This window comes from Pezoporus flaviventris, unplaced genomic scaffold, assembly GCF_033815535.1.
Source record: "Pezoporus flaviventris isolate CSIRO_AGI_PZ_B2104156 unplaced genomic scaffold, CSIRO_AGI_Pfla_v1 ptg000023l, whole genome shotgun sequence".
NCBI classification, from domain to species: Eukaryota; Metazoa; Chordata; class Aves; order Psittaciformes; family Psittacidae; genus Pezoporus; species Pezoporus flaviventris.
This window is the reverse complement of record NW_026892571.1, coordinates 3,882,451-3,906,795: the sequence shown is the minus strand read 5'-3', so window position 1 is coordinate 3,906,795 and position 24,345 is coordinate 3,882,451. Positions and strand designations below refer to the sequence as shown.

The 24,345-nt window shown below is 44.6% G+C and overlaps 1 protein-coding gene across 8 annotated transcripts in view; it reads right to left on the bottom strand.

The window, feature by feature from the left end:
* Positions 1 to 24,345, bottom strand: part of KCNIP1 (potassium voltage-gated channel interacting protein 1) — a 398,129-nt gene that overhangs the window by 90,329 nt on the left and 283,455 nt on the right. Inside the window, exon 1 of one of the 8 annotated variants that reach the window (XM_061456426.1) lies at positions 5,332 to 5,458. The exons of the other annotated variants lie outside the window; for them this stretch is intronic. Coding sequence (XP_061312410.1) covers positions 5,332 to 5,359 — 28 coding nt within the window. The 5' untranslated portion in view covers positions 5,360 to 5,458. Of the gene's footprint in view, positions 1 to 5,331; positions 5,459 to 24,345 lie in introns of those variants that run through there. 8 annotated transcript variants of the gene reach the window in all.

Sequence of the window (24,345 nt, the reverse complement as noted above, 5' to 3'; positions counted from 1 at the left end):
ATCACACAATAAAGTTCCAAAGGACGTTCCAAGTCATCTCTTTTATTGAAAACACATCTGTTCCACAGCATTATGTTACTTCTAGCACAGCATGTTTTAACTAATCTGCAACCTCAGAGACCTGTGAGCATGCACCTCTTACTTGGTCCTGATTTTTCTAGTGACACAAAGCGGTAGTCTCCTTCTGACCAGGGCAACACTGAAGGAAGGTCTGTTAGTGGTATTGAGGAACCATTCCTGCTCTGAATCCACACTGCAAGGTACAAGGCTTGTTTTGGAGCAGAGATTGTACAAAGATGATTTAAGAGTTTAGGGTGGAGACGTCCATCATACCTGAGCATCCTAGAGATTTATCAAAAGCTTTGATTAGATTGGAACATGCAATTCACTGTAAGCTTAGGCCAGACCTTTTTCCATTTACAAGTTTGTTTTCCTGACCCGCATCTTATAGCGACCAAAATAAATCAAAGCATCCAGGAAATTAATGGCGAGATTTATGAGAGTAGCAGTGGCAACAGCTGGAGCTTGTCTTGGCCAGTAACTGATAGATACATGCAGCACAAAGTGCAATATTTACTCAGACTTCGTCTGGATGCTAATGCTGAGGTTTAATCATTGGAAAGCAAGACTTGGAGAAAACAGAAGCAAGAGAAAGAGGGAAGGAGGATAAACGCAACCATACATTTAGACATGCACCGTTTAAACAGTGTAAGTGAAACAGAACCAAATTTCACACACATTTTTACACTTCAGTCACAATGCAGTTATGATTCAGCAGTGGTTTAACAAATGCAGAGAACTTGCATGCACACACACACACAGACACACTTCTTTTCTGCCTTCTCTTTCCCAATGGCAGAGCCATGGTGGTGGTACAGAACAACAAACCATTCCTTCTGTACTTCAGGGAAGGGGAGAAGATTTACAGCAGCTCCTATAAAGTTACTTGGCCAAAATCCTTCCATTGAACTGGCTCAGCACAAGTCAGTCTCCTGTTCCAGGGCAGGGATGTTCAAGGATTCATGTTCTGGGTGTTTGAAAAGGCTCTCCAGATCCTCCCCGTTATTAAAGGAGTCTCCAATAGCTGACCGAGACTATGGGATGTGCATAACAGAGAGGAGCCTGCTGCATGTCACAGATGACTTTTACTGTCACTTGTGCCCACAAGCCCCATGTCATCTGGCACAGACATGCTGGCACCGCTGCCTGCACCCACAGCACCCAAATGCCAGGCTGTGATAGCTCTCCCACCAACCAGCCTCTGTGCTACAGCAGCCCTGGCCTACTGACAGCTACAACAGAAGGTCCCTCCTCACTGTTCACAGGGAGAAAAAGGAACAGGGCTTGCAGAAAAAGCAATTCTCACTTTTTAGAGAAAACAAACCTCAACTACAGCCATCTCCGTGGTTACTGTTATCATTACTAATTCATCTGGAGTGCACTGTATTGTAATAGCAAAGCCATGCAGTATTCATGCCAGCTGGGGACATGGCTGAGGTCCTTGTACCCTGCCCAAGATACAAAATGGTGTGGCTCCCCTTTTAATAAGGAGGTTTGGCTTTGTGCCCTGGGAAAAGAGCTGCCAAGTATCTATTCTGTGTGCAGTGATACCCCCTGCTTGTATGTGCAGCCCCAGGAAACAGTGCCTTAGGGAGCGGGACAGAGACTGGAAATCCTCAAAGGCCTGCACCACATTTCACCTTCCTCAAGGTCACTTGGTGGAGTTCGAACAGGACAAGGTGGCTTCCAACACGACACACAGACTGGTTCCCTCCCGCCGCCTTGTCACTATATGCCACCACACCAGAGGTCTCCATCTTCCCCACAAGCACTGGGATAGGCACTACCACAACTAATGTAATCAAACAGAAAGAACCCTGATGTCCTCCAACATTGATACCCTTCTCCAGAGAACACGTAACTGGCTCTCCCTGCTTGCAAGCTCTCCTCCTGCCTGGAAAGTCTTTTGCCCTTCAAGCTGAGAACAACAACATGGGGTTGATTTCCATTACCCCCAGCTTATTCACTGCAACAGATCACCTGCAAGCTGCAGCCCTGTGCCCATGCACAGGCTCCCAGCAGTTTTCTCTCAACTCTGGAAACGAAGGAGACCCTCTTTGCTAACCAAAACACTAACAAGAAAACCCCCATACAACCTAGGAGAGCCGGTGTAAAGGCTGTCCCCCAGAGCTCCTTCCAAAGCCATGAAACCTGTGTTGTGTGGCAGTGATGTCATCACCCTAAATATGAGTTAACAGGGCTTATGGTGAACGTCAGAGGAGAAGGACTTCTTTCCTGCACTCATTCCCAGTAACAACCCTTTGCTTTAGCTTTATTTACCGTGATTGGCCAGCAAGGTCCAGAGAGGACTAATACACATTTAAGGTCTAAACTTTCCCAGATATAAATAAAAGAGCTATGTATGCACCACTATATAATTTCTATGTTCCTTCCCCTCACCTCTCTTCTCCTAATTGCATTTACAAAGTGCCAAAGGAAAACAGCCCCGCTTGGTATGGAAAAGGTAATTCCAGGAGAGATTATATTGTGCTCCTGCAGTGACCAAGCATTATGCCTTCAGAAGAAGGCGAGTGTCACCAAGGTGAGCTCCTATGAGCTTCTGACCAAATACTACCTGCTTTTTAACTACTGCATCCTGTTGACTATATTTCTAACAACAGGAGAAATACCCTGTAGCTCTGTTCTTAGAGAATGAAAGATCAATCCCAGGTCATTTTGATGCAGCCTGATCTTTGTTATGATATTGCTTCACAGACTAAGGTCAGCAATATAATTGACACCTTTTTAAATTACAGTGTAGAAACATTGCATAGAAGAGCACATAAAGTGCATGAGTTTAATGATCAAGCTCTCAGGTCGCTGCTAAACACACAAGGGAGAAGATTCTCTTTGCTCCAAGAGCATTTCCCACTGATGCTAAAGCATGTAGAGAAGAGAATACACCCCATAAACTTCCATTGCTCACTTTCTCCCTTGCTCTTTGACGAAGGAGTTGCTGATACAGACTTACAGGTAGGTAATACGCCTACTTCCCTCTATGCCAATGCTATAGAAAACCAAAAAGGTTTTTCCTTGCAAGGGCAGACAGTCGCAAAGGACATTGTGGATTTGATTAAATCCTGCTTTCAAGCCATTCAATTGCTGTCAGGATTTAGTTGGGCTCAGATACACTGTCAGATACACTGACAAACACTGCCAGAAAGGACAATCTTCTTTCTTCCCTTCCCACCCACTGCCCTCACACTGCTGCTGCCTGCCTTGCACCAGCTGTGGTGCTTGGCTGATCCCTTGGAGAGTCAGCTCACCCCATTAATTGAGCATAAAATCAACGATTCCTCTTCCAGCCTAGCAAAAAGCCTTGGCTATCTCTAAACTTCTCTCAGAGTCTGATTTTTTCCACAGTCAGCTGGTATCCTGGCAGCATTCCAGGCATATATATCCTGGTATAATTGCTTTCTGGCCATTCACATTCCCATAACGCTTCACTGCAAGGTACAGGTTATTTCACTTTGCACCCTAGACCAAGTGGAAGGAACTGCCACATGTCACTTTATCAGTGGCCAAATGTTGCGGATGAATAAGGTAGCTCTGAACAAGGAAAAATACTGGTCCAAGAAGAGGAAAGATTGCAGGTATTGAAACGTCTGCTGTGGGACTCAGTTCACAATTCACACAAAATGGGGGACATGGTCATTTTCACAGGTGTGAGGAATCCATAGTGGTGAAGTTGTTATGAAATAAAAGCATCTATGGGATGAAACAGTCACCAGAGCTGTAGACAGAGCAGCAGTCCCTGCTCCAGGTGATGAAAAGGGGAATTTTGGGAAGGCTGCCCTGGATGGAGGCATCCTGCCTGCGCAGCACCCTGCTATGCCAACAGCTGCCATCAGACCTCAGAGCTGAAGCTGTCCCCCCTGCTCTGTGCTCGTGGCTGGGCAGGACACTCAGGGCTGGCCCAGGAGCACTGTGTGCCCAGCTGGACAGTCCATTCCTGCTCCCTGCCAGTCCGGTCTCTGCAGGGGAATGGGACCTGCCGGCAGAGGTGATTTGCTCCATGGTGCTTCTGCCAGCTCTGCCCCTCACCTCCCCATCTGTTCTTGGCCTCAGCCTTGTTTCCTTTCCCCTCCTCAGCTAACAGGGGTGCTTTGGGTAAAAGAAAGGTGGAAAGAGCACATCTGGACTAGATGTCCATCAGCATTGACGTTATGGACTTGTTTGCTTTTGTCGGGGTGCAAGTAACAGCTTTATTTCTTTAGCTGCTGGATTTCACAAGGAAAGGAGAAGGAAAGTTTCTTGGAAAACTGACTGGAAGTAGAAGGTTACATGGGGAAACATGGATACATGGAAGTCACAGCCAGGAGAGGAAAAGATAAACCTAAATGTGCCTTACCAAGAGTGCCTCATGCCCCAGCTCTTCCATTGCCCTCAACCCATAGGCACTGCTCCAAGCTCCGCTGGCCCCACAGAATTCACTTTACTAAACAGTAGTCTCATACTGACAAAATCTAGTTTTATCCACAATAACACACAGCTCTGAACCAGATCCAGCTTTTTGAACTTGATCACCCCCTTCCAACTGCATTTCTGTGTACTGGGAAACTCCCCCAGCCCTATAGGACAGGGAAATACAGCAGGAAATCCCACCCTCTCCTAAAATTTGTTGCTTCCAAAGGTTCCAGCAAGCTCCCCGTGCAGCCATGCCACATTTCCTTGTAAGCTCCCAGGTCACCGGCTCATAAACTATGCCTGAGTCTTTGACACATCTGCCTTCACTAAACCAAAACACCAAAACCACAGACTCCACAGCATCAGTACCTTTACAAGTCGGTTGCTCAAAACCCTCCTGGTTCCCTTGGGAACCAGGACTAAGAACAGTTTGAATCAAGAACTCAGTGCTTAAAACTTGCAAGTCTAAAACAATCCCACAACCTTGGACATTCAGTCTTGATTGTGAAGTACCATCCACAGCTCACCAGGATTTTGTGCCAGAATGGAGTCTAGCAAAACTAAGCAATGCCTTTAGTTCAGCCTCAGAGCCCTGCTGCTCTCTGCAAGCCTGATCCACGTGTGCAGCTACACAATCCCAAACCTTTGCTAGACTAAATAAACCAGTTGTCAAGTCTATTTATAACTAAATAACTTGGTAAAAAAAAAAAGAGTATATAAACCAGGTTTCAGAAGCACTCAACATAGTTAAAAAGCATCAAGTTTGAAACTCAGGCATGAAAATCCTTAGCTTAAAGACATGCAAAGTAATAAACAGGTCACTAAATAAGCAGCCTTACTTGAGAAGAAACAAGGCAAACATACCTGTCACAGCTCTACTGCTTCTGAGCATTGCTCCAAGCCACTCAAGGGTGCCAAACAAGGGGTGACCCTTTGAGCCTTTCCTCGCCTGGTATCCAACGTTGTGTGCATTAGCACTCAGACCAGGTGCTCATCCAGCAGCAGGATCCACTCCTAACCAAGGAGCAGGTTTCACACAAACACATTTTTGTCCAGCAGAAATGCTGCCTGACAAATGAACCTCAACAATAACACTATCACCTATTAGCAATCACAACCAGCACTTAGCAGAGACGTAGACCCACCAACACACTCCCACTGAAACACAGGCAGCACACGCATTCATCAACCTGGAATGTACATCACAGGCTTCATGGAAGCAGCTGCAGGTAAACCACAAGCAGGTGAGTTGAGTTATGGGAGGTTTGTTCATTGGCAAACAAGCCTTCACCTGCACAGGGCTCTGCCTGCTGCAGCTGCAGCAGGGAGGGCTGAGAGCCTGGGCCCTAGGAGCAGCCTGATGCCAAACCCCTACCAATGCACCCTTACATTCTAGCAGGGCTTGTGCCCTATCCAAGGGCAGAACAGGTTCAAAAGCTTTCTGCAGCATGCACACGAGTACAGAAAAGGGAAGCTTTATGGAGGTAACGATTTATGTCAGTTACACAAACACTGATTCCTCTTAGAAATCACCTGCTAGACATGAACTGGTGGGAAGCACTGATGCTGATGATAGCCATGTGAAACCAATGCCTACTGAAGTAGTTTTCATATTAAACAGGTTCTCAGAAAACACCAATAAACTGAATTCTATGTCAAAATTAGTGGTTTTCACCAAATAACTTGTCATGCTAGAGGTGCTGAAATCCATTAAATCTCCAAAAGGCTCAGGGCTTCGGAAAGCCAGGTTATTCCTTTTCAGGAAGAGCTATTAACATGGATCATTTAAAAATAAAACTGTTTTAGTTTCTTCAGCAGCTGTTTTAGGAGACATTTTATAGTCTATCTTGATGCTTGATCAATTCAAATCCACATGAAGCCTACCACTTCCACCAACAGCACATTCACTCCAAATTGGAAGGTGAGCATCTTATATATTTAATGACTGAGCAGGACGGCTCTGTAAGGTGATGGTTTGACTTGTGAGACTGCACATGTGCAAGGGATTAACTAAAAACCACTTCTAAATATTCAGTATTCTGTGTGATAGCACCAATGATCAAAGATGCAGAGAAATCCTACTTATTAATTAATAAATCAGGCTTTAATCCCCAGATACGGAGCAACCAGAAATAGGAAGTTGTCACTCATGAAACATAAATCAGCATTTTCCATTTGTTTTCCCACCTGGCTAATCACAAACAGCAATGAAACAAGGAGAAAAAAATCACTGGCTTTTTGGGGAAAAAAACCAATGCCAAAAAGGCTTTTTTGGTCAATTGATTGTAATTGTGCAAAGAACATTATCTCAAATTTGATTTTCTGACCACGTACTTTAACAGAGAAAGCACGAAAGCAGGAGAGAAAAGATACGGCGTTTTTAAATGGCAAAACCTGCAAAGGAAATTGAAAATCCTCATCATACTCCTATTGATGCTGAGATTCACAGCAGATTTCCCAAGCTGTATGAATTTTTATCATAGATCACTTACATACCAATATTTACTTTCTTAATGGACATTTTCCCTTGAATGAATGCTAAAATGTGTACTGAAGCAGAAGGTTATAAGTTAATTGCTATTGTCATTTGTGCCCAATTACTGCCTCCACTAAAGCTGTCATGCAGCAAAGGCAAGAAAGAACCACCACCGCTGAGGGTGAATTTCCTGGCTTTTATCACTGTGTCAAAACGTTATCATTCTCTAATCACGGGTTTTCACGCAAAATAGCTCAAACGGCAGCAAAATCCCAGTTTATTAACGGCAAGGAGCAGGATAAAGCACCAAAGCAGTGCTTAAGTTTTTAGGAAGCTGGGGCTTGGAGGAAGTCCCAAACTAAGCCAAGCTGAGCTTTGTGTCACATGGGACTCTGGCTCTGCCGAGGGGCTTCTGAAGGGCTACACACTGCGCAGGCTGTGTGTAAAGGGTGCTGGAAAGTCAAAGAGGAGGGGTCCTGTAACACAGGGGATTTGGCACTTCCCTCCCATGGGCATTCACTGCCATGAAGCCTTTCAGCTTCTAAGTCTGGGGACCAGGAATCCTGGCACTCATCAAGGACACCCAAAACCAAGCTTACAGTGCTGTACATATCCTTGGAGTGCTCTTGCCAACAGACACCAGAGCTGCTCTCTGACTTTGTCTGTATTAAAACCATTTCTATTACAAGCTGGACCCCAACCAAAGATGCTGGAAGAGATCTGGACCAGAGTATCTCCTAGGGTGAGATATGTTCTCCTGGGAAAGGGGAACACACCATCAAATCTCGCTTCATAAAGAAGGAATTTCACCCCTAAACCAGACCAGTGCTCCAGCCTCTTGGGAGAGGAGTTTCCTCCTCAGACTCCACAAATCTAGCTTGTGGTTTCCTTAGCACCTGCCTAGACTCAACTCTTACATCCCGTGAGCTATCTAAACTTCTAAAATAAGCTGAAATTAAATGTCCTGCATATATGTCACTTCAGTAGTTTATTTTTGGCTAAAACTAGTTATTTCAAGGTGTCAAATTTAGGTGACTGATTTTGATTCTGCTGCATAAGTATTTCAATAGAACAAATTCCACACTAATTCCACCAGTGAATTCATCAACCCCTTTCAACCCCATTGCAATGCTTTCCTCTCTGCTCAGCCCTGCAGCAAAGTAATCTCAAACATACAGAGAGCACAGGGGAGAAGATAACACAGTGTAACGGACTGTGACAGGAGATGACACAGCAATGCGGTACGATATCAATAGATCCACAGCTATCCACAGTTACAATCATTAAACAGCAGCTGAATCCACCGATGTGATTGTGCACGGATCACACACTTTCAGGTACGGCCGTTTTTGTGCAGCATTTGCAGATCAGCATTGGTTGGTTTTAATGCCATTAGGGAAGCTAACACACTCGTGCCTCTGCTCATGCGTGGCCTTCACTCCACACAGGAGGCTCTGCTCCTATCTGCAAACCTTTCCAGGTGCTTTCTGCAGAAACCACTACTGCTCACAGCAAAACTTCACCAAGATACAGGCCTGCTTCTAAGCAGCAGTGTTTGTAATAGATGTGTTTATAAGTCTCAGGAGCTCTTTCCCCAGACTCATACACGAGTCTTTCCCTGGAAATGAAGCATGAAAGTGTGGGAAACGATTCACAGCTTGATGACTGCATTTCCTTGGGTCTGCAAGCCAAACTACTAGGAGTGTGTGGATACACAGAAAGCTTATTTACAAATTAGGCAGCTAGAAAACTTGGATCAAAGGAAGGCACCTGCGTGTTCCCTGTGTTACAAATACTCGTGTTTGGTTGCCTCAAGCTGCTTGTTTCTTTGGGTACTGGGCGATATCCATTTCTGAGAATGATTTCTTACAGATTTTTCTCTAAAAAAAAAAGCATAGCAGTTTATGAATACCGCTGTTTCCTGCTTCTGAAGTGACCAAGGAATATCATCACTGGGTCAAACCATGACGCCATTACCAGACTCCTTGGGTATGGAAACCAGAGCAGCAGAGGAGAATATGCAGTACTGCACAGCTCCCAGATTGGGTGCTGGAGCATGTCCAACATTGACCATTTCTCCTTCCAATTTCTAGGATGAATGTCTCCCTTCCCAGCTAAAGGGCAATGATAACAGAGGGATCTGATACCTTCCGCTCCTGCTCTTACAGGCAGTACTGAAGCTTTCAAAGTACTTGCTGAGGCGCTGAAAAAAACCAACCTCACAAACCTAAGACAGAATTCAGAAGCCTTGCATTAAATCCTGCTAAGGAGCAAACCTCCATCAAGTGTTAACCTGCGGTGCTTATGGCAGTGACTACCAAATTGGCTGAGTGCTCCACACACAGCTCGGAAAACCTGCCAGGCCAACTGTGTTAGGGCTTAGTTACCAGCTCATTAAAATACATGGAACTGACAGGGGTGAATTTCCTTGTCTGCTTTCCTAATCCCAGTTTTTATGTTTATGCTAAACAAATATCAAGTCTAAACTCCAAGTTTTCAGACTTCTTCCCTTGGGTTCAGATTGTGTCACCGGCACTACATGTGTTACAGATCACAGCAAAATGAGTAGCTGGAATCAATTACATTGTAAGAACCACGTCTTTGTTTGAACCCCTGGAGTAAGGAGTAATTTACTTTACTATTAGAAGGGATGACAGGCACCAGAACCCGCAGTGAATCGTTATTAAAACCAATGGATGGCTTATTCACACTATCGAGGAAGATTTAAGCCTAATGTATCCGGCTTTCACTGAGAAAACAGAATATATGTTTTAATTGAGTGGGTCCCTTGGATTTTACAAGTCCACGCTGACGGTATGTACTTCCTCAGTTTAGGAATAATCTTTAGAGATAAAGAACAACTGTTTTCTTTAGTTTATGTTATTAGAAGAGCAAGGATTTGCATTTGAAACTCACTAATGAGAGAAAACCAGGTAGCTTATTGTGGAATCCCATCCTGACCTCATGGTTGGTTGGTTGATAAATTGCTGTTGAGCTTTTTTAATCCCAAAATTTTTTAATTTTGGCAAACTTTTTGATCAGGAATTTGGGGAATTCATTTGGAATAACTGAAAATTAATTTTCTTTACAGCATTATATTGTGAGCTTCACGTATTTTATGTGATGTATGCGATGAGCACTGACATACAAAAGCTTTTATATTGTCTCTAAAACAAGCAAAGCCATTACTACACAGAAACAACTGAAAAACCCTTCAACTTGCTTTGCTGTTGCAGATCGAAGCTTTACCTCGCTGTGTTTCCCCAAGTTCCTCCCAGGTGGTGACATCTCGCTCTCCAGGACCCCTCTGACCTGATTGTCCCTAGGCTGGTCCTGGTGAGAGTGGTCACCGCTCCTCTCTGCTCAGAGATGTTTGATTTCCCCTTCCCACCCTTCCTGCTTTGGCCACTACTCAAGGAAGGGCAAGAGGCTGCCTGGAGTGAGGAACGGTGTGTGGAAGCCCACCCCGTCACACCAGGAGTGTGGCTGGGTGGCAGCTGGCCAGGGCAACCCAGTGCCACCAGAGAAGTTCAGCAACTTCTGATGACCAGAGAGTGCTGCGGTTCATTCTTCTCACTGCTCGTGCATTTAAGAATGGCAAAGAGAAGAGAGGCAACAATTTCCTTCACAGAGTCACAGAGCCATCAGGGTGGGAAGGGCCCTCTGGAGATCACCCAGTCCAACCCCCTGCCACCTGCAGGGCCACCCAGAGTGGTCACACAGGAACGTGTCCAGATGGGTTTGAGATGTCTCCAGAGAGGGAGACTCCACAACCCCCCTGGGCAGCCTGTGCCAGGGCTCTGCCACCCTCAATGTAAAGAAGTTCTTGCTCATGTTGAGGTGAAACTGGTTGTGGTTTAGTTCATGGCCATTGCTCCTTGTCCTGGCACTGGGCACCACTGAAAAGGGGCTGGCACCATCCTCCTGGCCCCTGCCTCTGAGATACTGATCTGCATTGATGAGATCCCCTCTCAGTCTGCTCTTCTCCACACTGAACAGGCTCAGCTCCCACAATCTCTCCTCATGAGAGAGATGCTACAGGCCCCTGAGCATCCTTACAGATATATTCAGAACAACAATGTATTTCCAGTAACAGGGGTTCATACTACTGGCCCGGTTTCACCATGGCAATTAAAAGGAAAGAAATGCTTTCCTGATGCTGATGATTGCCTTCTGGACGCTGCTGTTAGGCTTTATCTCCAGTCACAGGACTCTCAAAAACCCCAAATAATCCCTGTAGACAAGCATTTGCCTTTCCAGGTTCTACTTGATCAGTAGACATCAGGAATGCCTTTGGTCATGTGCAAGTCTTGGTCATGAATCAGCAAGCTGGAAATCTACCACCTCAGCCCAGAGAGCAGGCTGGACCTTCACCCTTTAAAAATCCTACTTTGAATTAGTTGGCTCATCTTTCTTACACGAGTGTTGCCAGGACTGGAAACTGAGGGAAACAGGAAATGCCCATCACACTGTGGAACACTGGAAAGGTGAGGGCTACCCTAAACTGGCTCTAGAAAAGATGTGAAAGGCAGGTGTGAGGCTGCAGCAAAGGTGAAGGCTGGCACTTGAAATGTCACTTTTTATGACAAGAAGGGTTTTTTTAGTAAACAGAAATGTTCCTGTCTGGAAACATGCCATATGGTCTTCCAGCATGGGTCTTCTCTGCTCTGCTTGCTCACGTGAGCTGGCAACAGCAAGAGGAATGTCTGTGCGGTCAGCAGCTGTACATCTTTGCTCATGACACAAAGGAGTTTGCTGTTAAATGCCCATTCCTCAACTATTTAATCTTTGCTCACAAGGAAAAGAGATGCAATTATGTGTGTGAAAACTGAAGTGCTCAGACAGAACATAACTGTGTCCTCCAACAAACTGTGTCCTCCAACAATCTATGTCCTCCAACAGACTATGTCCTCCACCCAGCCCTGGCCCACTGTATGAGGGAATACCCTTACACCAAATTTACAGGACCTTTAAAGAGCACAAAGCTATGAGAGGCATGGGTAGACTAACTGGGCACAGACTATCAGGACTAAGCAGGGAACAGATTTTGCCTTTTAAGAGCTGAAATGCAAAACTCTTGAGTTAGCTAGGGATTAATCTGAACCCCCCGGCTTGAGTCAAAAAGAAGTTGTTTGTTTTTTTTTTGTTTGGTTTGCATTTTATTTGTATTTCTACAAAACCAGTGCTTTAAGTAGCGAAGAGAAATGTCTTGTTGTCAAATGCTTGGCTTTCAAAAGCCATCTATTCAGTTTTTTAGTCAAAAACTATTTGCCCAGCACTATCTACATTTGTAAAACTGCTGGGACTCTTCAGCTACTATTCAGGCTTTGCTGCAGGCTTGGGATAGTGCAGGGCAAATCTGCCTTTAGTGAAGCAGTCAGCAGCTGAGCGAGGATGGGGAGGTACTGGGGGGGCAGCAGGGGGCACAGTAGCACTGTCAGGCGTGCAGTAACACCACATCAGTGAGGTTCACTTGGGTTTGTCTTCCTCACTGTTCTCTAAGGACCAAGCATCCTGAAGGTCTGTAAGTTTCGGTGATTTCCTGCAGTGCATGCTCGAGGAGGACAGAAAGTCTTTAGGCGTATTTTCACAGTCACTGTTAAATGCCACTTTAATGAAAGACTTGGGTTAGACTTTGCTAACATTTTTAAAACCATACATTAATTCTATGAACTACAGATCACCTCGTGGAATGTATTTAGAATTACTTGAGACTATCCTAAGAAACTGAGGTTTTCTGTTAGAAAAGAAATGACCTTGGTCTGTTGACTGGCTTCTGAAAATCTCTCAAAATCTGTCTATGTGTTTAAGCTGTAAACACAGCTTAGGAAAACAAGGGTCTTGATAAGATAGAAGCAATTCCTCTAACTTCATATGTATATATATGTATGTGTGTGTGTGTGTATCAAAGGCAAGTGGGATTTTTTCATTGCAAAGACACACATATAAGTTTAGGAACCTCAGCTATTCCATGGTCAATGGCTTCATAGCACCAGGACAGTTGTGAAAGCACCAGCCTGTTTTCTTTGACTTCGTACAGAGAAGGGTAGAATTGGTCTGACTTCATCTATTTTTTTCCTTAAAAAAGTTGAGAGCAAGCGAAACATTTCCTAAAAGAGAAAATTCATAAAAGAATTCAAGAGAAATTTCATAAAATTTAAGAGAAATGTCATAAAAGGTCAAAAGCTACCAAAAATTATCTAAAGAGTAGTGTCAGACAACCAGCCCTCACAGCAAATGCTCCCTCTGGTATGTGACACTCATCTGCACTGTTTGTAATATGCACTGGATAATTTGACTTAGAAAATTTCAAAGGTGACAACCATTTTATTACCCCACAATTAAATAGCAAGTTAGTTTGGAAAAACATTACAAGTATATTTTAACAGTACCTTGAGGAAGGCCCCTGGAAGGTCTAATCTAGGAGACCTGAAAGCATCAGTAGAATTGAAAATTCTTGGCCCAGCTTACATTTGCCATCATCCTGATTATATCACATCAGAACTTGGGAAATTACTTCAGTGTTCATTGCCCATTTTATGACTTGTTAAGGTCAGTTTAAAACTCAGCTGAATCCTATCTGAATGTCTAAAATGTGGATCTATGATATATAAACCTGACAAATTATTTCAGCAGTTTCTGCACAGGACCTGTACTGGCTTATGTATTACATCAGCTGAATCATTGTAAATGATAGGTGAGCTCAAAAGACACACAATTTTTGTTAATAATTTGTTAAAGTGATATTTAAAGACAATATTCAAGACTTCCAATGGACCAATTAACTGTGCTATGCACGTCTTCCCAAAGACACAAACAACAGTCATTAACTGATATTCACATCTGCATGTAGTTTACATTTGAGGGAATATTTTAATTAAGCTCTTCTCCATTGAAAGATGTTAGTGTAATCTTAATGATCTAGCAGGGAAATTGGAAATGAAGCCCAAACTCAGCTTTAGACTGTCAAACATATTAAATGGAACCAGAGACCTTTAGCTGCAGCATTGTATTTCTTTACCCATAATCTCTGACAACCAAGAGTATCTCATTAAAAAGCCATATTCCGTATGTGTGCCCTGCATCCTTCAATTCAGCTGATGCTCTCCCTTATCAGATGGACTTTGAACTACATAAGCTGGGATTTTTAAGGACATGTGCCTGCATCAGGTTGTCATAAAAAAGCACAAACTGAGAAAAAGTCTCATGGCAAAAAAAGCCTGCATGCCTTTGGCCATGCACACGGGGCTAATATACATGGTTTTCTCTGGAAAAAGCCCTGGAAAATTAGGGTGGCAGCATCTTGCTGTGCAACAGAAGAAACAGGACTGCATGGGGAAGAAAGATGGGCTTGCTTATGAAGTATTTGCTCAGGGCACTAAATTAAATCCCTGTTAATGAATTTAATTATATTTTCCAAATTTCTGAGGGCCTGGTTTTACAGTTTATGCAACTTTTGCATTGAGTCACACAGCACGTGTTCAACAAATGTGCAGGCTCTCATTAGCTAGACTCAGAAATCAAACACTCTTCTGAGGGCACCGTAGTCTTCATTCTCCTGTCTCATACCTATGGAGCCTTTCGCCGCTGGGTGACAGAGGCTGCCCCATGCCCACCCAGCAGGTCTCCTGCTTTCCCTTCTATTCCCTCACTTGGTGGCTTTTCTCTATGATCTCTGCATAATGATGCCTTACGGCTCCCAGACCAGACTCTTCTCTAGCAGGTCTTCCTACCTGAAGCTTCCTTCTCCTAGATTCTTTGATAATGCCTCCAGTTACCTCCTTAATTTGACAGCGGGCTAGATCTTCCGAATTTAAATCCCCAAGCTACTTTCTTCACTCCCCCCTCACCCTCCCAGTCCTAGCAACACCTAAAGCCTTTTTCTTCTGTGAGTTATGCAGCTTTCCTGCTCCCCAGTCCCCGCTGTGCATCTACACTTCTTACAACTGAAGCCAGACGTTTTCCTCCTGTGCAGTCCGTCTGTGATCACAGCAGTACTGAGCCCAAGGTAAAAAGCAATGACCAATGATTCACATGCAGAGCTTTGCTACCCACACAGCTACTCCCTGAACTGCAGGAACCAAGCTTCATTTGCTAACACAGCCCTTCATTGCAGTGCAGCTTTCACGGCAACAGGCATCTTGGGGTGGGTGCCCCTAGTGCCTTTGAACACAGGTCTGTCAAGTCAGACAGTCCAGAAATAACTCACCTTGAAAGAGAGCGCTTTTGTCTGAAAACATAGCTCCTCGCTTCAAGGCAAAAGTGGCACAAGGTTTTTCCAAATGGAGCTGCTTCCTAGCTTCATTTCTAATGTACTGACCCTAAGTATATTAATGATCAGTGGGTGAAATGAGCGACAGGATTTACCAAGAACGTTAGCTCTGAAATACTGCAGCATCTCATGGTTTGAAGAAGCAATTAAACTTGATATAGTTGGGAGAACAAATATTCCCAAAGTGGAAAGCACATGTTCAGTTTGTGATGGAAACAAGCAGAAGAAGCCATAACAGTGAAGTGGTAACACACACACCTGAATCATACATGCTGTTTCTGCCTCTGTGTTTTGCTGCATTATTTAACAGGAATCATTCAAAGTGAAGAGCTGTCACCACTGCCACCAAACTTACATCTCATCCTAATAAATCAGCAGAACTCTGGAGCTGGAACCACTACAAGCTTTTTAAACACTTAAAATAGGCCATTTATCATTTTCCCCCTTTGGCCAGTTAGTTCTGCAAATACTGCAAACTAATTCCAGCAGAGAAGAGAGGGGCTGGTATTCCTTTGGTATGACCTTCTCTCTTTAGAAGGGTTTTCTTTACAGCAGAAATTTGTCATCACAGCACTAGTTCCAGCTACTGTGCCAGAATGTCCCGTTTGCAGCCAAACATCACATCTGTACTTCTGAATTCACCTTCTCAGCTTAACTCAAGGTCACTTCATTTTCTCCTTCAGCATCATTTAGCCCTCACATCCCCAGAACCTCATCATACTCCTGGCTCCCTTCATGACTCCTCAAATGTCCTTTCAGTCTTTTCCCATTTCTCTCTCCTAACTGGTCTTTTGGTTTCTGGTTCCTGTAGGTCTCACTTGAGGTTTTCCTTCCGCTTACACCTTTCATGCTGCGGACGGCAGCACAAGCTCTCTTCTACAACTGCAGAGCTACCCTTGGAGCAGGCCCTTGCACAGAGCTTGCCCTTCAGCTCTGCTCACAGACAGCACTGCCTGAGACAAACACACAAACGTGCACTGCCCTGTGTGTCCCCCAAGGCTCTTGCCAGCCTCACCAGGAGCTGAGGGTCCAGACAGAGCCCTGAGGCTCCCTGCGTACAACCCCGTGGTCTCTTTCCCTTTATCCCCCTGACAAACCTCCAGAGCCAAGGAGGACACCACAGACTCGGATCTTCTCCACTCTGCTGCTACAGACAATCTCTTGGTCCACACTGCAGCAAATAAACCCAGCAAGTGGCTGCTTTTATTGGCATTTTCCTGTCACGAAGGGAATCAGCTGCTGCTGGATCCTGCCCTTTTCAGTTTGGTGGCATCTTTCAGAACAGAAAGATTCGGCAGAAACTTCTTGTCAGCTGGAAGCACCTCTGGACTTCTAACATTCGCTAGCACAGGATGGCAGGTCTGATATAAAATCTGAACGGTGGCTAATTGACTAGTTCAAAGTAAAGGAACAAATCTGCTAAAGATAGCCCCAAAATAATTTGGGATTCATTTATTTTCTTTAACTAGAAGCGTGCTGTTACAGTGATGTGCCACAGAGTTCACAGTAAATGCCAGTGAATCCTACAATGAAGCCTGCTGTATTTGCATATGCAATTAATGCTGCATATGGTAGTTTGTTAGTTATCTCTTTAAAGTGTTCAGTAATCTGCACTTCAAGAAGTACCACACCATGCAAGGCCTTTAAAGTGCTTTCCAAACATATTTCATTAATCTTCAGCAACTTCTTAGAGGTGCACATTGTCGTCCTTACTCTAACAATGGATAAAACTTTGCGCAAAGAATTAATGTACAGTTCTCAAAAGCAGTTAGCTTAAAAACCTGGCTGTACATCAAAGGCCCAGAAGGAAACTGAAAAGGTCCAAACACTAGCAATAGGAGTAACCAAGCCATGGAAATACTTCCATGTGAGGAGAGATCAAATAGAGTAAAGGTACTTAAAAGAGAATGAACATATGGCAAAAGAGGAATAAGGAGACACAGCACAACTTGCCAGTGCCTCTTCCCTCTTCATCATGGTTTAACTGAAAGCTGCAAGTGGAGATGCAGTGAAATTCAAATGCTGATAGTTTAAAAAGAAATAATACTGTGTACAGCTACAGTGCAAATGTGTAGCTGGCACAAACTTACGGCCATAAGACCTCTTTGGGGCAAGAAGGGCTGGGGTGGGCACAGTGCTCAGGAGCAGCATCCCTCCTTGGCAAGGCTGCATCTCTGACTCAGCCTCCCCATGGGCTGTGGGAGACACCAGTGTGAGCAGCAGCTCTCAGTGAGCTCCCCTCGTCACCCTGAATGGGGTTGTTCCCTTTACAGCCACTTGTGCTCCAGATAAATGCAGTACCCCTGCATCCTCCATCACCCTGCACAGGGATACAGAAAGCCAAGATGCACCATTTATGTTTCCTAACACACACTGCTGGAATCAAATCTGGTTTACGTTATTAACAAACAATACATGATACTGGGTTTGGAATATACCTCCCAGATAAAAATATGAACTCACAACTGTTGGGGAAGATTTTATACTTTTCTTTCTAGCCCTAGCACTTCTGTTGATGCATTCTGCTCCTGCCTCTGCAACTGCCACTGTAAGAGTCTTTATGTCACCGAGGACAAAAGCATGAGGTGACTTGACTGCATCTGGGCCTTTCAGAAGAGCAGTAGAAACAAACCAGGCTTGCAGCCAGGGCTGGGTGGCCTGCAGTTTGCATCCCACCCTGGAAGTGTTCAAGGCCAGGTTGGATGGGGCTTGGAGCAACCTGCTCTAGTGGAAGGTGTCCCTGCCCAATGGCAGTGGTTGGAACTGGATGAGCTTTAAGGTCCCTTCCAACCCAGACTGTTCTGGGATTTTATGAATAAGGTAACCTGCCCTGCTGTCATGAGAGCCGTAAAGAGGGGAATTATTTAATTGCTGAACTTATTTGGTTTCTGAAATCAACAGGACAATTGCCTCAAAGACGAATGTCTGAAATCCATACTGAAGGAGAAGGCGCTAGCTGGGTAAAAACCAAAATCTCAGCTCCTATCACAGCAGAAAGCTTAATAATCCAGAGTACCAAATCCGGAAGATAAGAGGAATGCAGCTTTCTGTGTGTGAGACCATGCAAAAAAATGACCTTGAGCAACAAGGGCTGGAGCTTCTAGAAAGTGGTAACACACAGATATGCCTGGAAAAGACATGATATTACCAACAAGGGTGTAGAATTCATCATTTTTTTCACATCGGATGAGGAAAAAAATTCAACTAGAAAAGGTGTCATCCAGACTGGACTCTAACCAAAAGTATGGACACTGATAAAAATCAGTGACAGGGGACTAGATTTTTCAATAGGGAAGGAAGAGGTTAGAGGATACTTAGATAAGCCAGAGGGTTTGAAACTGGCTGGGCCTGATATCCATCCTCAGCTGATGAAACCTCAGGGCTGTTCAGAGTTATTGGCAGGGATGAGGTGCAGAAGACTGAAACAAGATAAATACACTTCCTGTCTTTACAAAAGGCAGAGGATGAGGAGATGGGGAATTAAGATACCTACCAGCTTAGGTGCAGTTCCTACAAACAAATAAAACTAAACAATTGGTAAGCAGAGAGAAAATCACAAGAAAATAAGTGGCTGCCTGATTGGATCTGTTCAGAGTAATTGATGTCGAACCAATCTCATTTCCTTCAGACAATAGATTTTGCGTCACGTCTTGATTCCTGTAAAGCTTTTCACAGTAGTTCAGCTCACTTTCTTGTATCTAAGCTAAGAAACCACAGTCTGGATGAAAATACTAGGGGGTGGATGCAGAAGTACTTGGAAAACTACTCAAAGTAGTGTCAAAGGTTCATTCCCAAAATAGAAGATATAAAAAACCCTGAGCCTCATGGGGGACTTGTCCTAGGCCTGTCTCAGTTATTATGGATGGCAGATGAATTAGTGTGCTTATTAGGCTTGCAGGTAATACCAAACTGGGAAAGAGGGGAAATAGGTTGAAGAGCAAAGGTAGATTTAAAAATCTCTTACAACAAACACAACTCGGTGGTTTATTCAACAGGAACAAAAGAAAAATCTGCATTGATGTTGGAATAATCATCTCACAAATGTGGGATGGGAAACAATTTTACTGGGATTAGAGCTCCATAAAAATCTTTAGGAGCTATAAAGGATGAAAGCCCATATGTTACAAAAAAACAGGCAAATGCTTTTCTACAAACACAGTGATAACTTACAAGACAAATGAAACAGATCTTCTAACTCTTCTCCATATTATCAAGGCCTCAGCTGGAGCACGAGGTCCAGTTTTGGCTCACACACACCCAGAAGGATACAAGACAACTACAGGAAGTCCAGAGCAGTGAGAGTGATCGATCTAATAAACAAGACCTAAACAAATTGAGGTTGCTCAGGAAAGGAGAGGCCAAAAAGAGATGATAAAGTACACAAAAGACCAGCGCAGAGGAAGAGGTCCAGAGAAGTAACAAGCTTCAAGTTTTGCAAAGATGAATCAATTTGGTATGAGGAAAAAGCTTTGTACGAGAAACAGTAAGAAAGCACTGAAATATATTACCTATTTGTGGAGTAAATAGAATAAATGGAATAAATTCATGGAGACCGGAGCCTCCACGTTGGTGGGATTTATGGACAAGTCAGAAAACAGCTGCCAGAAGCTGCCTTGGGGCAGATGTATGGATCAAATTGGGTCCAGAGGAGCCTATGTCATGGCAGTGCCTGTGCTGCCTTATGCCCACAGGGCAGTCTGCCAGCTTGCCTCAGACACACCAGGGGAAACTATCGAAGCCAAACAGATCCTCTGTGTTTGGTATGGAAACTACCTGAAAAAGGTGTCTTCCCTTTTCCTACTAAAGCCCTTCCACACCTTAATACCTTGCTCACATGTATAATGTGCTAAAGCTCTTTACAAAGCTGTAGGTATTAAAGGACATTAGGAGATGTGATGATAGATGAAATTCCCAGAAAGAACACGCAAGAAAGGCAGTGACAGAGCAAATAGTGCTGTTTCCTCTGGCTCAGGCACTCTTGCTATTGCCAGCTGCTCACTCTCTCCTCCACTATTTTCATACGGATGTACAACATTCATTAACCTTTCTCACCAGACCAGAAAACTAAGATCCCCACTCCTGAGCCGTTCAGGAAGTTTTTGCTATCTTGTTCCCATGCATAAATTTAGAACCAATGCAATTTTCTGGACAGCAACTTGTTGATTATCCGAATTCAGGCAATAGAACTAGGCTGTACCGAACCACAAGCTCTCTATCAGGTAGCTGCCATGAGGCTGGGACACACCACCCTGACACCGCTCTGCTACAATGAGGCCTTTACATTTCACCGGAAATAATAAAAGCAGCTGTTTGTACCTGTCTGAGCCCAGTTCTCCACACAGCATTTTAACACAAAATCATGCTCTGCAATGAAATGAATTCTCTCAGTTGCACCCTGGGACATGCTCCTGGAGGCGATTTCTGCCTTCTGCAGCATGGGCTGCAGCCTGCTTCCCGAAAGCCTCTTTTATCAGCAGCCACCCTGCTACTGCACAGACCTACAATTCATTGCAGCCGTGGATTTTTCCTGTTTTCCTGGCTTTTGGTGCTTTACAGTGAGTCCTGCAAGTATCCTGGAGAGTGAATGCTTTATGGGGTCCCTGGCAGCCTGTGGCTAGAAAGGGCTGGACTTGACATCACATCGCCCCTTCTCAAGTCCCTTTAACCATGCTCTGGGGGTGGGCAGCAGAGCCCCTGGGTGCTGTCTTTGTGCTTGTCTGTTCCTCACACCTCCCTTTTCTATTTCCATTGCCTGTGTCCTGGTTTATGGTGCAGGAGGCTGTCACACTGCTTCACTGTACTGCGAGATTGCTTTATCATTTGCATGCGGGTGTATTTGCGCAACGGCATGCCGAGGAGTTCAAAGCTGTTGTCTCGCTTTCAAAGTCATCCTTGTGTGTAAGTTGTCCTAAGTCGGATGTGAACCAGGCTTGTGTTTTTGTTCTTGATTGAGCCGTGCTGCAATATATCCTTTTTAAAACTCCAGCTATTCTGGGAGAGGTGTATAATTTAATATGTTCAATAAATTTCTTGTCAGGCATTCACGTACAGCTTCCTTCATCTCGCACGCAGACGTTTGCTTTTCCACAGTAATTGGATTTGCTGCATTTGTGTTTACTTTTACGACCCATGGTAAATGCTTCTTTAGTAGCTGGGGGCTATTAAAGGGCTTGCGAAGCCTCCAGCAGCCTAGCAGGTAGGGTCTGTGAAGCTTACAGTGCTAGTTTTCGGGCAGTTCAGAGTCCTTTTTACATAGGGTGTTAATGTACAAATGAGTATAGCTTCAATACTACATTAAGCAAAAGCTCCTGTGTACAACAGCAGCTGTGGGCATGCAGTGTAGGGTTATTAACCTGCTCTGCTTAGATGCACAGCAGTTCAGTATTATCTGCAGAGGGTCAGCCCCAAGCATCCAAGCAGACACCAGGAAGAAAAACTCGTCTCACAGGTGTTCTGTAAAGCCCATTCACACAGAACTGGCCTCCCCCTTGAAATCAAAGTCTGTAGACACAGTGCAGGGGAGAACCTTCAAGACCTTCTGTGGGGACAGAGCCAATGTCCCAAGAAGCTTAGAGCCATGAAGCTGACCCAGGCCTGCAGAAAACAGAAGATCTGAAGGTGGCAGCTGCATGACGTCTGCAGCCTGGACAGAGATGCACCATCTCTGCCTGTAAAACAGAAGTCAAGCTAAATAGTCCCCTTTGCAAGCATTATGAGACCTGATGGGGACAAGTGGAAGGCTGTTGCTACTGGGATAGGGAGCAGCCATGCCATAAATAAGCAAGCAGGCTCTTTGCTTCTGCTGGCTTGATTAGTACAATACCCAATTCTTTATGTTGCCACCAGTTTCTTTTTCTGTTGAATAGATGTGAGAGAGTCAGAGCTGCAGGAATGAAGGCAGGCAAGGAGAGAAGTCAGGAGTAATGATGGCTTAAAAGACAGGGCTGCAGGAGATTGCTCATGGGGTTCACTTTTCAATTTGTGCCTTGTTTGCATTGGTGGTACTCAAGTTTCTCCCAGAAGTCCCATCGCATTTGTTTTCTTTTTTCTTAACCATATGCGTGTGTGTACCTGGAGTTGTCATTTGTGCTCAGTATTCAATGACAACTGCTTTCAACCTTTTCCTTTAGTATTTAAAAGGCCCAGTGGGGAGTTCTAAACGCTGAGCTCCCAAAGATGCTTTTAAAATCAAGAAGCAAAAGTGCAAACAGCTGCAGGGAGCACTACTGAAACCTTCAAAAGGTGGGAAGGGGTATAAATGCTCCAGTACAGCCTGCTGATTCACTGCTTGCTCCTGCAGGATACAAACCTGCCAGCAGTGCCTGCACTCTCCACAGCAGCCCTGACCTTCTTGTTCTGAGCAGCACTGACCACAGGCTTTCCCTGAGCCCCTTTGCAGGGACAGACTGGTGGTAGGAACTTGATCCTTACAGAGCTCCCCACTACTCTTCAAACTCTCTGCTCTGCAGGAAGCTGCAGCACAGGATCCTCAAGTCTGATAAACGTGAAGAGAAAAATCAAGAAAAGCAAATGCCCAGCAATAGGGGCAGTGTATGGCAAGCAGATGGCCAGCAACAGAGAACCTCCTGACATGGAGAAACAAGCCAGCATGCAGTTGTGCTAGGAACTAAACTTAGGTCAACAGGAAACAAGTGACCTATTCATGGTTTTGGGAAAGAAAACAACAGAGAAAGCAATTACTGGAGCTATATTTATTTAAGAAGAAAAACCAGGGTGTGGTAAAAGAAAGAGATGAGTGATAGAATAGGCAACAGATTCAGGTCTCCCTAGTTCCACTACTGTATAATGATTTGCTTTTGTCATCTTAGTAAAATTCTATTAGACGTAGCTCACTTGCTATGCCAGACCTGATGCCCCTCGAGCTGTAATGTATCCTGCCCTGCCAAAAGAAAGTCCCAAGATGGGTCCACGGCTGCTGCCCATGCAGGCGTCAACCTGCCTTGAGCATCAGCATCAGTACCACACAGGGACACCCTTGATGGCCATGGATATAGAGGAAGTGCAGAAGGAGCCCTCTGGTTCATAACATCTCTTTGGTTCACTGCACCCTAACCTGTCCATCTCCAAGGCTGTATTTAACCTCTTCAGATGTCATAGAAGTGCTTTTTCTTCAGGATATTTCACTCCTGTGGGCTCCCTTTCTCCTTTTTTTCTGATGTGGGAAGATATCTCCTAAAGTGGGATCCTTGAAGTCCTCCTCTTGCGTTCATTTCTGGGCTGCCTCTTCACCCTGCGCTTTTTGCTCATACAAGACAATGATCCTCCACCCTCAGTGTATAACACTGTGACACCTGACAGAACTACAGTATACCACCACTGGGGTAGAAGAAAATAATTTACCTACATTTTCGATGAAATACATTCATTCAGTGTTGTCGTGGTTTAAACCCAGTCAGGTAACTTGTTCACTCACTCCCCCTCTTCTTTCCCTCCCCCTACTCCTGGAGGGACGGAGAGGAGAATCGAAAAGAATGCAACTCCCACAGGTTGAGATAAGAACAGTTTAGTAACTAAGGTATAACACAAATCACTGCTGCTACCACCAATGATAATAATGATAAAGGAAATAACAAGGGAAGAGAATACAACACCTCAGCACCAGCTGACCGATAACTCGCCCCCCAAGCCCGACCAAGCTCCGACCGATACCTCCTCCAACCCTGCAGTCTCCCAGCCCTTCCGGCTAACTCCCAGTTACATCCTGGGCATGACGTGCTGTGGTATGGAATACCTCTTTGGTCAGTTTGGGTCAGGTGTCCTGTCTCTGCTTCCTCCCAGCTTCCCCTCCTCCCTGGCAGAGCATGAGGCTCACAAAGTCCTTGGCCAAACCAAAACATCCTTGTTATCAGCTCTGTTCCCAGGCCGAAAGTCAAAACACAGCACTGCATCAGCTACCAAGAAGGGGAAAAATGACTGCTACTGCTGAACCCAGGACAAGTGTGTATTAACCAGGACACTACACATTAGTGGCTGTATGTGCGACAATGGGAGCACAAAGCATTGAAAAATGTGCTATAGAAAGCACAATAGCACAGTATTTTGAACTATATGGTAAATGAAAACTAACACACATCACAGTTTTATGGAGTACCTCTTCTTTTTCCCCTCC